This window comes from Phyllobates terribilis, unplaced genomic scaffold (genome assembly GCF_046119375.1).
Source record: "Phyllobates terribilis strain yellow unplaced genomic scaffold, ASM4611937v1 Scaffold_4__5_contigs__length_816908805, whole genome shotgun sequence".
In the NCBI taxonomy this organism is placed as follows: Eukaryota; Metazoa; Chordata; class Amphibia; order Anura; family Dendrobatidae; genus Phyllobates; species Phyllobates terribilis.
The window spans coordinates 645,546,142-645,561,773 of NW_027362764.1; the positions used below are offsets into that span (position 1 = coordinate 645,546,142).

The 15,632-nt window shown below is 46.3% G+C and overlaps 1 protein-coding gene across 1 annotated transcript in view; it reads right to left on the bottom strand.

Moving 5' to 3' along the window:
* PREX2 (phosphatidylinositol-3,4,5-trisphosphate dependent Rac exchange factor 2) overlaps window positions 1-15,632 on the bottom strand; it is a 538,104-nt gene that overhangs the window by 345,330 nt on the left and 177,142 nt on the right. The window contains exon 9 of the mRNA XM_073679425.1: window positions 8,381-8,530. Within this exon, the coding sequence (XP_073535526.1) occupies window positions 8,381-8,530 (150 nt within the window). The remainder of the gene's footprint in view (window positions 1-8,380; window positions 8,531-15,632) is intronic.

Below are 15,632 nucleotides of genomic sequence, written 5' to 3' on the forward strand. Positions count from 1 at the left end.
CCACCAGCATGATCAGGCACGTGGCAGCAAAGCACCCGACTTTGTGGGCCGAACCCCAGGGTCCAGGAACAGTGTCTGCGGGTGGCACCATTGCTTCTTCCGCTGTTGTGCATGCAAGCCAATCCCCTGTCCATGGTGCATGCGAAGACGCCTCCTGCCATGCACCTGTCGTTGCACACTCTCAAGTAGCAGCATCAGGAAGCAAGTCCATGTCCTTGTCCCAGCGCAGCGTTCAGTTGTCCATACCCCAGTCCTTGGAACACAAGCACAAATATGCAGCCAACGCCCCACAAGCCACACTACTAAATTCTCACATTTCATGACTGCTTACGCTCGAAATGTTGCCTTTTAGGCTCATGAAGATAGAAGCATTCCGCAACCTGATGGCGGCAGCTGTCCCTCGGTACTCAGTCCCCAGACGCCACTATTTCTCCCCGCATTACACAAGCACGTGTCGCAAAACATTAGCCGTGCTTTCAACAACGCAGTTACCGGTAAAGTCCACCTAACCATGGACACGAGGACAAGTGCTTGTGGGCAGGGACAGTACATCTCGCTGACGGCACACTGGGTTAACATAGTGGAAGCCGAGACCCAGTCGGACCTTGGGACGGAACACGTCCTCCCGACGCCAAGGATTACGGGCCCTAGGTCAATCAGGGTTGCCTCCACGGTCTACAGCTCCTGCACCTCATCCTCATCAGCCTCCTCCTCCTCTTCAGCCTCCATCTCCGAAATGACCATATCAGTCACAAGCTGGAAGCACTGCAGCACTGCCTCGGCCAAGCGGCAACAGGCTGTGCTGAATCTAATATGCTTAGGTGGAAAACCGCACAATGCTGAAGAGTTGTGGACAGCTCTGAAAGAGCAGGCAGATCTGTGGCTCACACCGCTGAACCTACAGCCAGGCATGGTCGTGTGTGACAATGGCCGGAACCTGGTGGCGGCTCTGAGGCGAGGCGAGCTCACACATGTACCATGCCTGGCCCATGTGCTTAACCTTGTGGTTCAGCGGTTTCTCAAATCCTACCCGGAGCTGCCGGATCTGCTTGTTAAAGTACGCCGCCTGTGTGCCCATTTTAGAAAGTCAGCTACAGCTTCCGCCGTCCTTGCAGTGTTTCAGCAGCATTTGCAGCTTCTGGCTCACAGACTGGTGTGTGATGTCCCCACGCATTGGAACTCTACACTGCAGATGTTGGGAAGGATTTGTGAGCAGAAGAGGGCAGTTGTTGAGTACCAGCATCAACAAGGCCATCGGTATTCAGTTCAGACTCCACACATAAGACCTCAGGAGTGGACATGGATGTCGACATATGTACCATCCTCCAAAACTTTGAGGACTCCACCAAGATGGTGAGCGGCGATGACGCCATAATTAGCATCACCATCCCGCTTCACTGTCTTCTGAAACGCTCTCTGCTCACAATCAAAGAGGATGCATTGCAGGCGGAGCACGATGAGATGGAGCAAGGAACCATACAGGGTGATTACACACAGCCAAGCCTCATCTCATCCCAACGTGGATTGGGTGACAATGAGGAAGAGGAGGAGGAGGAAAGACAGGAGCTAGTTTCATGCACTATAGACAGTACTACCTGCATAGCTGTCATACTGTCTGTTCAGCGTGGAAAGCCAGAGGACAGAGAGGAGGAGGAGAGCATGGTCAGTCATCCTCTTGGTGAGGACACTGAAGTCTTGCCTGTTAGTAGTCCGGCACGCATGACCCTCGCGTTCTCAAAATTTTGGGTGACAGTCATTACTGGTTGGTGACACTTCTAGACCCACGCTACAAGGAGAACTTTATATCTCTTATTCCTGAGGCGGACAGGTCTACAAAAATGGGGCAGTATAAGAAGGCCCTTGTTGCGGAACTATTAAAAAAATTCCCATCTGAAAACGCTGGCGGCAGAGGGCACACTTCGCTGGACAACCAAGGAGTACCAGCGAGAGAGACACAACTTCAATCCAGCAGAGGCAGGGGAACACTGTAAAAGTTCTGGGAGAGTTTTCTCAGACCCTCCCATCGCACAGGCCCTGAGGCGCGGGGTACTCTCACAAGGAGTGCAAAGTTTGGGAAGATGCTGAGGGAGTACCTTGCCGACCGTACCAACGTCCTCCGTGATTCCTCTGTGCCTTATAATTATTGGGTATCCAAGCTGAATATGTGGAATGAACTGGCACTCTATGCCTTGGAGGTCCTGGCCTGCCTTGCCGCCAGCGTTTTATCAGAGCGGGTTTTTAGTGCCGCTGGTGGAATTATAACTGATAAGCGCATCCGCCTGTCAACTGAAAATGCTGACAGGCTGACTATTATAAAAATGAACAAGGGCTGGATTGGGCCAGACATCTCAACACCACCGAATGATAGCAGCATAACATAAACTCAAATCCAATGTCTTTTCTTGGGAGGTGTATTCCCATGAACCTTTTCACACCCACACATGGGTATACGCTTCCTGATTTTGTCTATTTGCTCTTATCCTCCTCCTTCTCCTCATCCTACACCACCATATCATCAGGGTGACCGTGGTCCGTGATGCAACACCCACATAATTTTTTTAAAGGGTGTTTATGATGCCCGTGAAATTTTTTTTTCCATACAGTATGTTCATGTATACCCCCCAGGGGTAAATGTTTGTCAGCCCATACACTTAGTGCATTGGCATTACAAGTATAGGAGGCCCGCTCCTTTCTAATGGGAACATTTTTTTACGAGGCCCTCCTCCTCGTCTCTTCCAAGGGGCATTGAAGTGCCTCCAAATTTTTGGCAGCCCTTGCATTCACTGCATAGGTCAACACTATGGGAGACTCTCTCCTTCCTAATGGGAATTTGTCGTTACTGTGGCCCTGCTCTGTGTGTCTTTAAATTCTTAGTGGGGTTTTTCCTAAAATTGGTCAGCCTTTGGACTCACTTCATACCCTATAACTGTATAGCTGACCCTCTCCTTTCTAATGGGAACATGTCGTACCTTGTTACTGTGGCCCTGCTCTATGTGTCTTTAAATTCTTAGTGGGGTTTTTCCTAAAATTGGTCAGCCGTTAAGACTCACTGCATACCCTATAACTGTATAGCAGACACTCTCCTTTCTAATGGGAACATGTCGTACTTGTTACTGTGGCCCTGCTCTGTGTGTCTTTAAATTCTTAGTGGGGTTTTTCCTAAAATTGGTCAGCCATTGGACTCACTGCATACCCTATAACTGTATAGCAGACTCTCTCCTTTCTAATGGGAACATGTTGCACCTTGTTACTCTGGCCCTGCTCTATGTGTCTTTAAATTCTTAGTGTTTTTTTTTCCAAATTTTGGCAGCCCTTGCAGTCACAGCATGGGCATTACCACTATAGGAGACCCGCTCCTTTATAATGGGAACATTTTTTTTACTGAGACCCTCCTCTATGTCTCTTCAAAGGGGTATTGGGTTGCGTCCAAATTTTTGGCAGCCCTTGCAGTCACTGGATACGCAATAACAGTATAGGAGACCCACTTGTTAATAATGGGAACAACAAAGCATAGCCGGCTGATGGCTCTCTGACAATAGCTACGGCCAACTGCTGGCTTTTTAAGAATAGTAAGGGCCGTCTGATGTCCCTGTAAAAATAGGCTTTATGACTTTCAGAGTCCCTCCATCATAAATAAAAAAGGATGTGTCTGATTGCCAGATAAGGTTGTAAAATGTTAAAATGACATTTCCCGGTGAATGCATTTGTCTTAAACAATAACGTAAAAAAAACAAAACAATAGGATCTTTCTTTAGTATAAAAAACAGCGTCACCAATTTAACAACAATGTAATCACATTGTTCAGCTCATGCACCTCCTCCTCCATCTCCGAAATGATCACATCAGTCACAAGCTGACAGCACTGCAGCACTGCCTTGGCCAAGCGGCAACAGGCTGTGCTGAAGATAACATGCTTAATGCTTAATTGGCGAACCGCCCAGCGCTGCAGAGTTGTTGAAAGCTCTAACACAGCAGCCTGATCTGTGGCTCTCACTGCTGAACATACAGCCAGGCATGGTCGTGTGTGACAATGGGCGGAACCTGGTGACGGAGAAATGACAGCCGGGGTAGATACGGTTTCCCTCTATGCCAGTCCTTTCACCGAGCTAAAGAATATGGCTTTGGTGAAATACAACTCCTACTGAGAAGCTGTTTCAGATTGAAAAACATTGTGCCCACCATTTGATTCGGAGGGCTAACCTTTCTCACCCGCTCAAGAGCCCCATAGCAGCTGCAAAGCTAGCGCTATCATGAACTCTCCTGTGGTAGAAGCCAAGGCACACCAGAGGATTCTATGGTGGGACCGTCCAACCCTGCTGATAAGCAGTCCTGGCTAAGAAAAGTGTGTGGGGAGGTTCCCAAAAAAAGTTGTGGACTGGCTCCGTACCATCCCTGGCCACATTCACCTGTCCACGTGTTTGTGGTTGGTCCTTCCCAGTAAGTGCACTGGGGAGGGCACGGGTAATGTTGTGGGACCCGTGCTTGTGGAAGGCGGAGGCGATACCGGGAAATATAGTGGCGGCTGGGGACTCAGTATGGACACTCGGCCGCCGCTGGCATGAGGTTGTAAAAAGCTTCCTCCTCCACGAGCCTAAAAGGCCACATTTCAAGTGCAAGCAGCTGTCAAAAATTTGGCAGTATAGTATTGCAGCCTGTGGGTGGGTGGGTGGCTGCCTGCATACTTGCGCTTGCATTCCAAGGAATAGGGTAGGGACAACTGAACGCTGCAGTGGGACAAGGACGTGGACAGTGATTGTTGCAAGTCTGCAAAGACAGGTGCATGGCGGGAGGCATCTTCGCATGCGCCAAGGATCACTTATGATGGGCACACTTTTAGGCAGTGACCAGGGAGTCAGAGATGCTTCCAGAAGTCTTCCCCATGCTGTTCCCATGTCTTTTCAGCACTGTATGCATGTGTCTGATGATGTGTCACACACCACATGGCCAGATAAGGTTGTAAAATGTTAAAATGACATTTCCTGGTGAATGCATTTGTCTTGATTGAAAGCAATTCAAAAGTGCAAAAACGCTACGTGTGAACATAGCCCAAGTTGTGGAGGAGTATTTTTGTTTTTGGTTATTTATTTTACCTTATATACAAAAGGATGGAAAGGAAAGGATGTTCCTTAACATATTTCCCAGGAAAATCCATTTTAGTTTCGTTTTTGTATGTTTTATTGTGAGTCCGTAAAAGTGGTGTTGCTGACAGCAGTGATCTAGGAGTCAGAGATGCTTCCAGGGGTCTTCCCCATGCTGTTCCCATGTCATTTGAGCACTGTTCCCATCGATTTGGGCAATTTTTAGGCCCTCTGCAGACCTCCGGGGGGAAACGCCTGAAAAATGCTCGAGTTTCCCATAGACTTACATTGGGCTCGTTGCTCGGGTCGAGCACCCGAGTATTCCAATTTGCTCGACCCGATCAATGAGTACCCGAGCATTTTAGTGCTCGCTCATCACTAATTGTCAACAATTTCTCTATCTCACAACCTTACAATTCTGGCAGTTCTACATTTTATTCCTTCTTACCCATTCAGAGAGCTTTCCATCTTGGCATGAGGTGAAGGGGACTGGCTGTCTGGCTTAGTTAGCTAATCCAGACTCCTCTATCACAGATGCTGCTGATACAGAGAAGGAGACTGGCTTAGTTTAGCTATGAACTGAGCCACAAAGCCAAAGAGGAAACTTCCTGATTGTATTGGAGTGAACACAAAAATGAAGCTGCCTAGATTGTGACAATCTTTTCAGGGGTAACACCAAATATTTCATAGTAAGAGGCTGGTACAACCCCCTTCCTGCTAGAATTACCAGACATGACTAAAGCCCCCGTCTCACATAGCGAGATCGCTAGCGAGATCGCTGCTGTGTCACGGTTTTGGTGACGCAACAGCGACCTCACCAGCAATGTCGCTATGTGTGACACTTTGCAGCGATTAGGCCCCTGCTGTGAGGTCGCTGATCGCTGCAAAGTGTTCTGGACCATTTTTTGGTCGTTGCCTTCCCGCTGGTCAGCACACATCCCTGTGTGTGACCAGCGGGAGCAGCGATCAGGCTGGTAACCATGATAAACATCGGGTTACTAGGGGCACACGCGCTCCTAGTAACCCGTTGTTTATCATGGTTACGAGCCTGCTAAAGTGAGTGGTAACCTCCCGCTCACTGTAGCAGAGTGGTAACCATGGTAAACAACGGGTTACTAGGTGCGCGTGTGCCCCTTGTAATCCAATATTTACCATGGATACCAGCCTGCTCCTGCTTCAGCAGGCTCGTAACCAGGAGCAGGACATCGTGGAAAGATTCTTTCCACGATGTCGCTGCTCCTCTGATCGTTGGTGAGCCTGCCTGTTTGACAGCTCACCAGCGACCACATAGCGACGCAGCAACGATCCCTGACAGGTGGTATCATTGTCGGGATCGCTGCAGTGTCGCTAAGTGTGACGGGGCCTTAATGGGTTTAATAGTCCTGATAACAGACACACAGAATACATTTACCAAACTAATAGCTCCACTATTGACATTCATATATTACTTAGTTTACTTTTTTTTTATGTACATTCAGGTGAAGATTATCTTTAAATGTCTGAATGAGAACATTAACATGTATTATCTCATATGGTAGTAGTTTGCATTCTTTCCATTTTTTGGCAAGGTGAATTCTCCAACAATTTATATACGGTGACTTGTAGTAAAAGGATAGAACATGCTGGGCTTTAATCTGTCCGATCCTTAGGTGTGGCTCAGAAGAATGATATTCCTAGAGGTTCTACTAATTTCACACTTCTTGGATTCATTGCTTAGACGTTCTCACAGCTTTTGAATATGAGAACGAAGTAGAGCAGCACATAAACTATTAAAAGTATCACTACGGTTTGCAGCCAGCAACAGGATTTACATGGCACATGGCTACAGGATGCATCTAGTGGAATTTTACCGAATATGATATCCATTGTTTAGGTTGTCATGGACGTTGTTTATTGACCACTACACGAAATGGAAGTTTAACAATGCAGAATACAGTAGGTGGAATGATCTGATCTCACATAAGACGTACTTAATTTGGGGAGACTGTTTACAAGTGTTATGCTATTTACAAGAGGCTTTTTTAGCAATGACTCATATGGCATCCTGTGCTAAATGAAGCACAAAGTTAAAAACATCACTTAAATAGGAATTACAGGAACACAGAAGAAACATATCAAACGGAGGAAGGATGGGTCTAGACTTTCATTTCAGCGCCATATTCTTTATATCAGGAAACTCTTACTCACAATGAATTAGTGCATACTGCGGGTTATCTTATGCATGTGACCACTCAACTGTGCTGCTAAAACACCCAACTTATGTTCCTGTTTATATTCAAAGACTAGAAAAAGAAACAGTACAGACAGGCCAGACACTTCATAGAATCCTAGAATGATAGAATGTTAGAGTTGGAAGGGACCTCCAGGGTCACCGTGTCCAACCCCCTGCTCAAAGCAGGATTCACTAAACCATCTCAGACAGATGTCTGTCCAGCCTCTGTTTGAAGACTTCCATTGAAAGAGAACTCACCACCTCTCGTGGCAGCCTGTTCCACTCATTGATCACCCTCCCTGTCAATTTTTTTTTCCTAATATCTAATCTGTGTCTTCTCCGATTCAGTTTCATCCCATTGCTTCTAGTCTTTCTTTGTGCAAATGAGAATATTTCCCACACTAACAGTGGCCTTACACAGTAGATGATTCCAATATATTAACCAACAATCATTTTTATATATTTCACTTTTTTAAGTTTGCTATGGCATTACAATGACCAGTTACTGAAATTGTCATTCTTTTGTATTAAATTGGAGGCACATTGAAGTATTGTAAGATTTTCAGGAGTGATATATTACAGATTTGTTGGGCTGTATAATTATTAATGCACATTTCTACATTAAAAGGGTTGCACCGTAAATGGAAGTTATCACCTACTCTTTGGATAGGTAATAACTTGTTTTTCACTGTTGATGTAACTACTGGAACCCCCACTGATCCAAAAAAATAGGGCTATAGAGTATTCTGTTTGAATGGAGTGATGATGTTACATGTGCAGCATAGCTCAATTCTTGTGCTAGGAATTGTCCTTAGCTATCTATGATACTCCCATAAACTCATCCCCTTTGACACATCCCCTTTAACCATTTTCTTCTGGACAATTGCTCTGTGAGCTCCAGGCTCATGCACTTTATTTACGCTTAAATATTGTTCCAATTGTAGGAAGCTCTCATCTGTGAGAAACATTAAGGCAGTATAGACATGTTCACACAGTGCAAATTTAGTGAGATTAGTAATTCACTTTTTAAGTGAAATTTATTAAAAAATAAGGTGCTAAAAGTCTATGGAGGACCAGTGCATGTACTCACTTTTCCTCCTCTCCCTTTCTTTCAGGATAGCTTCCAGCCACTCTTGCTTCTCCTCAGGTGTCTTTGCCATACAGACAAACCACTTGTTTTTTGCTGTGTTGTGGATTTTCCAGCCATTGATTACAAGGTTACCACTGCTATGGAAATCGGCTAAAAGGGACAAAATATGTAAATCCAAAGAACACAATAGTATACTCAGGATATCAATAAGATATGACGAGTGGAAAGAGTTCATGATACAACAGGCAACATTTTAAGCACTTGGTGGACAACATATCAAAAATTGTATTAAATGTACACAAATGCAAAATGTATTCTTCCATTTCTATATACAGTATACACACACATCATATATATATATATATATATATATATATATATATATATATATATATATAAATATATGTACAGTACAGACCAAAAGTTTGGACACACCTTCTAATTTAAAGATTTTTCTGTATTTTCATGACTATGAAAATTGTACATTCACACTAAAGGCATCAAAACTATGAATTAACACATGTGGAATTACATACTTAACAAAAAAGTGTGAAACAACTGAAAATATGTCTTATATTCTAGGTTCTTCAAAGTAGCCACCTTTCGCTTTGATGACTGCTTTGCACACTCTTGGCATTCTCTTGATGAGCTTCAAGAGGTAGTCACCGGAAATGGTCTTCCAACAATCTTGAAGGAGTTCCCAGAGATGCTTAGCACTTGTTGGCCCTTTTGCCTTCACTCTGCGGTCCAGCTCACCCCAAACCATCTCGATTGGGTTCAGGTCTGGTGACTGTGGAGGCCAGGTCATCTGGCGTAGCACCCCATCACTCACCGTCTTGGTCAAGTAGCCCTTACACAGCCTGGAGGTGTGCTTGGGGTCATTGTCCTGTTGAAAAATAAATGATGGTCCAACTAAACGCAAACCGGATGGAATAGCATGCCCCTGCAAGATGCTGTGGTAGCCATGCTGGTTCAGTTTTCAGTATGCCTTCAATTTTGAATAAATCCCCAACAGTGTCACACCTCCTCCACCATGGTTCACGGTGGGAACCAGGCATGCAGAGTCCATCCGTTCACCTTTTCTGCGTCGCACAAAGACACGGTGGTTGGAACCAAAGATCTCAAATTTGGACTCATCGGACCAAAGCACAGATTTCCACTGGTCTAATGTCCATTCCTTGTGTTCTTTAGCCCAAACAAGTCTCTTCTGCTTGTTGCCTGTCCTTAGCAGTGGTTTCCTAGCAGCTATTTTACCATGAAGGTCTGCTGCACAAAGTCTCCTCTTAATAGTTGTTGAAGAGATGTGTCTGCTGCTAGAACTCTGTGTGGCACAGACCTGGTCTCTAATCTGAGCTGCTGTTAACCTGCGATTTCTGAGGCGGGTGACTCAGATAAACTTATCCTCAGAAGCAGAGGTGACTCTTGGTCTTCCTTTTCTGGGGCGGTCCTCATGTGAGCAAGTTTCTTTGTAGCGCTTGATGGTTTTTGCAACTGCACTTGGGAACACTTTCAAAGTTTTTCTAATTTTTCGCACTGACTGACCTTCATTTCTTAAAGTAATGATGGCCACTCGTTTTTCTTTACTTAGAATTTGCATTATTGCAAGAAAAAATCAGCTAACAGTCTATTCAGTAGGACTATCAGCTGTGTATCCACCAGACTTCTGCACAACACAACTGATGGTCCCAACCCCATTTATAAGGCAAGAAATCCCACTTATTAAACCTGACAGGGCACACCTGTGAAGTGAAAACCATTTCCGGTGACTACCTCTTGAAGCTCATCAAGAGAATGCCAAGAGTGTGCAAAGCAGTCATCAAAGCAAAAGGTGGCTACTTTGAAGAACCTAGAATATAAGACATATTTTCAATTGTTTCACACTTTTTTGTTAAGTATATAATTCCACATGTGTTAATTCATAGTTTTGATGCCTTCAGTGTGAATGTACAATTTTCATAGTCATGAAAATACAGAAAAATCTTTAAATGAGAAGGTGTGTCCAAACTTTTGGTCTGTACTGTATGTATATACTGTGCTCAGCATAATTGAGCAATTGAGTACCCCTCCTTTGAAAAGTAAGATTTTAATCAATATTTCACAGAACACAAGAACAATTTCCAAAATTTTAATAAGACTCAGTTTCATAAAACATTTTTTTAACCCATAACATGAAAGTAGGGTTATTAATATAACTTTCATTACAAAATATTCACTTTTACTCAAATTAGTTGGCACAAAAATTAATACACCCCACATCAAAAACTAGTAAATCTAGTATTGTGTATAACCTCCATGATTTCTAAGCAGAGCACCAAATCTGCTAGGCATGGAAGGAACAAGTTGGTGACATATTGCAACATCTTTTTTCATTCTTCAAGAACAACCTCTTTTAGAGCCTGGATGCTGGATGGAGACCGATACTCTACTTGTCTCTTCAGAACTCCCCTTGGGTGTTTCGGTTGGGTTCAGATCAGAAGACAAACTTGGCCACTGAATCACTTTCACCCTGTTCGTCGTCAGAAATGCAACAGATGTGTGTATGTGTGTACATGTTTCACTGTAGACACCATTTAGAAAAATGCAGGGTGTCTACAGTGAAGCATGATGGTGGCAGTGTCCTTATGTGAGGCCGCATGAGTGCTGCTGGTGTCAGGGAGCTACATTTTATTGATGGTATCATGAATTCACATTTCTGTGCCCTTGGTCAATGTGCACTTTTACAACATGACAGTGATCCAAAACACACATCTAATCAAAATCGGACATGTCTACGGAATTTTCTCATGACCGCTCAGTCCGCGACAATTCACAGATATGTGAATGGCCCCATAGACTATCCCAGGTACGAGTGCTATCCGTGAAAAACATGGATAGCACTCATAAGCGAAATAATGGACGTCTGAATATGACCCAAGGAAGCAACATAACAAGGACAGAAACCAGAATGAGACTGAAGTTGTTAGAGTTGTATTGGAACTGTCAAGAGCCTGGAAGAGTTGAGCCTTTATCGTGCACTATGTTTTCACCAGGATAATCCGTGAAGTGAGTGAAAGTAGGCTTCAGTGGGTACTGTGTTCTATGTAGGCCGCGACAGAAGGAAAGTGCAGATCGTGATGCAAGTTGGCATGATGCAAGTCACTAAGGAAAAAGCCATTTTCAACTGTGAATAGTAAGTTGTTTATTCTATTGCAGGTGTACACAACATTCGGCCCACCAAGCTAAGTTGTGTGGCCTGCGCTGCTGTCCGGGAGACGTTGCTCCCATTTCTCCTTCCTCATATATTCAAATGTACTTCAGATGTGAATACATTTGATCACTGCAGGCAGCGCAGCACGCGTCAGCCCCAGCCCCGATGAGCAGCAATGTAATGAGGTCGGCACGCTGCTGACGTATTCACGCTGTTGCCATTGCCAGATGTCGGATCTCGGTAAGTGCTCCATGGAGGAGCTGAAGATTAAACATATTTAATAACCATTTTAAATGAGGAGGCCGTGGGATGGGAGGCTTTGTATAACTGCCAAGGCACATTATGAGGAGGATTGTGAAAGGGGGGCACAATATAGTGAGAGGTAGTGGGGTGTGTGGATTTTATGAAGAGGGCAGCAGTGTGAAGGTAATATTATTGAAAGGGGCAGTTTGGGGGGATATTTTGGAGAGGATGAGTGTAATGGGGTATATTATGGAGTGAGGAACTGTGTATGGGTGGGGAGGATATTATGGAGAGCTACACTGTGGTGGAGGGGTATATTATGGAGAGGCTCAATGGGTGTGTGGGGGGATATTATGGAGAGTGGTACTATGGGGGGTTATTATGGAGAAGCTTACCGCTTTTTGGGGGATCGGTATGGAGAGGGGTAGTGATGGGGGATTATTATGGAGAAGGGCTGGGCTGTGCTGACAGTGGTTATGATCTTGTACACATGTAGCAATCCATAACGTGCTTCAAGGCAGGGGCGGACATACCGCTGGTGCAGCCGATGCAACTGCACCGGGGCCCAGCGGTGCAGGGGGGCCCTTGCAGGGTGGGTAATAATGAGGGCCAGTTTCTCGGAACCCCAAGCTCCGGGTGGCCCATGGCCAGATTGCCCTCATTCTGTGCGGCGATCCCTGCAGTTCCGCTGCCTATAAGAGAAAATGGCAGAGAAGCTGCAGGGATCCGTCCTCTGCTTCCTGCCCGCCCGCGCTTTCTGTGTGACACAGACGCGCGCTGCTTGATAACGTCAGTAAGCAGCGCGCACCTGTGTCAGGGAGAAAGTTGCTGGTGAGGACAATGCTGCGGAGGAGAGTGCAGAGAGGTAAGTTGTTTTTTTTTATTTCATCCAATACACTGAGGCAATGATGCGGGGAGAGAAATGATGAGGGTGATGGGGGGACAGCAATGATGGGGGGAGAGCAATGATGGGGTGATGAAGGGAGAGCAATGATGGGGGTGATGGGGGACAGCAATGATGGGGGTGATGGGGGGAGAGCAATGATGGGATTGATGAGGGGAGAGCAATGATGGGATTGATGGGGGAGAGCAATGATGGGATTGATGGGGAGAGCAATGATGGGGGTGATGGGGGAGAGAAATGATAAGGGTGATGGGGGAGAGCAATGATGGGGGAGAGAAATGATGAGGGTGATGGGGGGGAGAAATGATGGGGGAGAGCAATGATGGGAGTGATGGGGGAGAGAAATGATGAGGGTGATGGGGGAGAGAAATGATGGGGGTGATGGGGAAGAGCAATGATGGGGGTGATGGGGGGACAGCAATGATGGTGGGAGAGTAGTGATGGGGGGAGAGCAGTGATGGGAGGGACAGTAATGATGAGGATGAAGAGGGGAGAGCAATGATGGGGGTGGTGGGGGAAGAGCAATGATGGGGTGATGGGGGAGAGAAATGATGGGGGTGATGGGGGAGAGCAGTGATGGGGGGAGAGCAGTGATGGGGGAGAGCAATGATGGGAGTGATGGGGGAGAGAAATGATGAGGGTGATGGGGAGAGAAATGATGGGGGTGATGGGGGAGAGCAATGATGGGGGTGATGGGGGAGAGCAATGATGGGGTGATGGGGGAGAGCAATGATGGGAGTGATGGGGGAGAGCAATGATGGGGTGATGGGGGGAAAGCAGTGATGGGGGAAAGCAATGATGGAGGTGATGGGGGAGAGAAATGATGGGAGTGATGGGGGAGAGAAATGATGGGAGTGATGGGGGAGAGAAATGATGGGGGTGATGGGGGAGAGCAATGATGGGGGTGATGGGGGGACAGCAATGATGAGGGGAGAGCAGTGATGGGGGAGAGCAGTGATGGGAGGGACAGTAATGATGAGGATGATGAGGGGAGAGCAATGATGGGGGTGGTGGGGAAGAGCAATGATGGGGGTGATGGGGGAGATCAATGATGGAGGTGATGGGGGAGAGCAATGATGGGGTGATGGGGGGAGAGAAATGATGGGGGTGATGGGGGGAGAGCAGTGAAGGGGGGAGAGCAATGATGGAGGTGATGGGGGAGAGAAATGATGAGGGTGATGGTAGAGAGAAATGATGGGGGGAGAGCAATGATGGGGTGATGAAGGGAGAGCAATGATGGGGGTGATGGGGGGAGAGCAATGATGGGATTGATGGGGGTGATGGGGGTGATGGGGGACAGCAATGATGGGGGAGAGCAATGATGGGATTGATGAGGGGAGAGCAATGATGCGATTGATGGGGGAGAGCAATGATGGGATTGATGGGGAGAGCAATGATGGGATTAATGGGGAGAGCAATGATGGGGTGATGGGGGAGAGAAATGATAAGGGTGATTGGGGAGAGAAATGATGGGGGAGAGCAATGATGGGAGTGATGGGGGAGAGAAATGATGAGGGTGATGGGAGAGAGAAATGATGGGGGTGATGGGGAAAAGCAATGATGGGGGTGATGGGGAAGAGAAATGATGAGGGTGATGGGGAGAGAAATGATGAGGGTGATGGGGGAGAGAAATGATCAGGGTGATGGGGGAGAGAAATGATGGGGGTGGTGTGTGACAGCAATGATGGGGGTGGTGAGTGACAGCAATGATGGGGGTGGTGTGGGACAGCAATGATGGGGGTGGTGTGGGACAGCAATGATGGAGATGGTGTGAGAAAACAATGATGAGGGTGGGGGAGAGGACACTGAGGTGTGGTGTGGGAGAACAAAGAAGGGAGGAGAGCAATGATGGGGGTAAGATGCATAGGACACTTTATAATGAATTAAAGGTGGGAGAAGACGCTGTCAGGGGCATGTAATGAATTGGGATGTGGTGGAGGATGCTCAGTACCTGATAACATCTTCTCCAACCTTCAAAGCGTGGGGGAGACACATGTATGTATACAATATATGTGACTGAACTGAACTTCTTGTGTTTCTCCCCTCTACTAACCTAACTCTACCTAACATCGAAATTACCTTGGAGGGTTCAACCATAACCCCCCAAGCAGCACGCCTGCTGCTTTGGTGTCATATTCGACTTTAACCTTTCCTTTACTTCCTATATCTGATCACTAACTTGCTCTGGTCACCTGCATCTTAAAAACATCTCAAGAATCCGACCTTTTCTCACCTTTGAAACTGCTAAAACTCTTACTGTCGCTTTTATTCACTTTCGTCTGGACTACTGCAACTCTCTTCTGATTGGTCTCCCTCTTACCAACCTTTCTCCTCTCCAATCCGTCCTGAATGTGGCAGCCAGGGTTGTATTTCTGTCCAGCCGCTTCACCGATGCCTCCATCTTGTGCCAGTCATTACACTGGTTGCCCATTCGCTACAGGGTCAAATATAAACTCATTGCTCTCACCCACAAAGCTCTCTACAGTTCTGCAATGCCTTATATCTCCTCTCTCATATCTGTCTATTGCCCTACTAGTGCCCTCCGTTCTACAAATGACCTAAGACTAACATCCCCCATAATCCGAACCTCGCACCTCCGTATCCAAGACTTCTCTCGTGCTGCGCCAGTTCTCTGGAAAGCACTACCCCAGACTATCCGACTGATGCCTAGCCCCCATGTATTCAAGCGCGCTTTACAAACCCATCTCTTTAAACAAGCCTACCACCTCAACTACCCAGTAAACTAACTTCCCCCTGTCCCCTCCTTCTAAATATTATTCAGAATCTGCACCCTACTAGTCATCTGTCTCCATACTCTCCATGCACACGATAACTGCACTCAATACTTGAGTATTGCACTTAAACATACTGGCTGATGACCGGATCATGCAACTTTATATGAAAATCCCTATTTATCA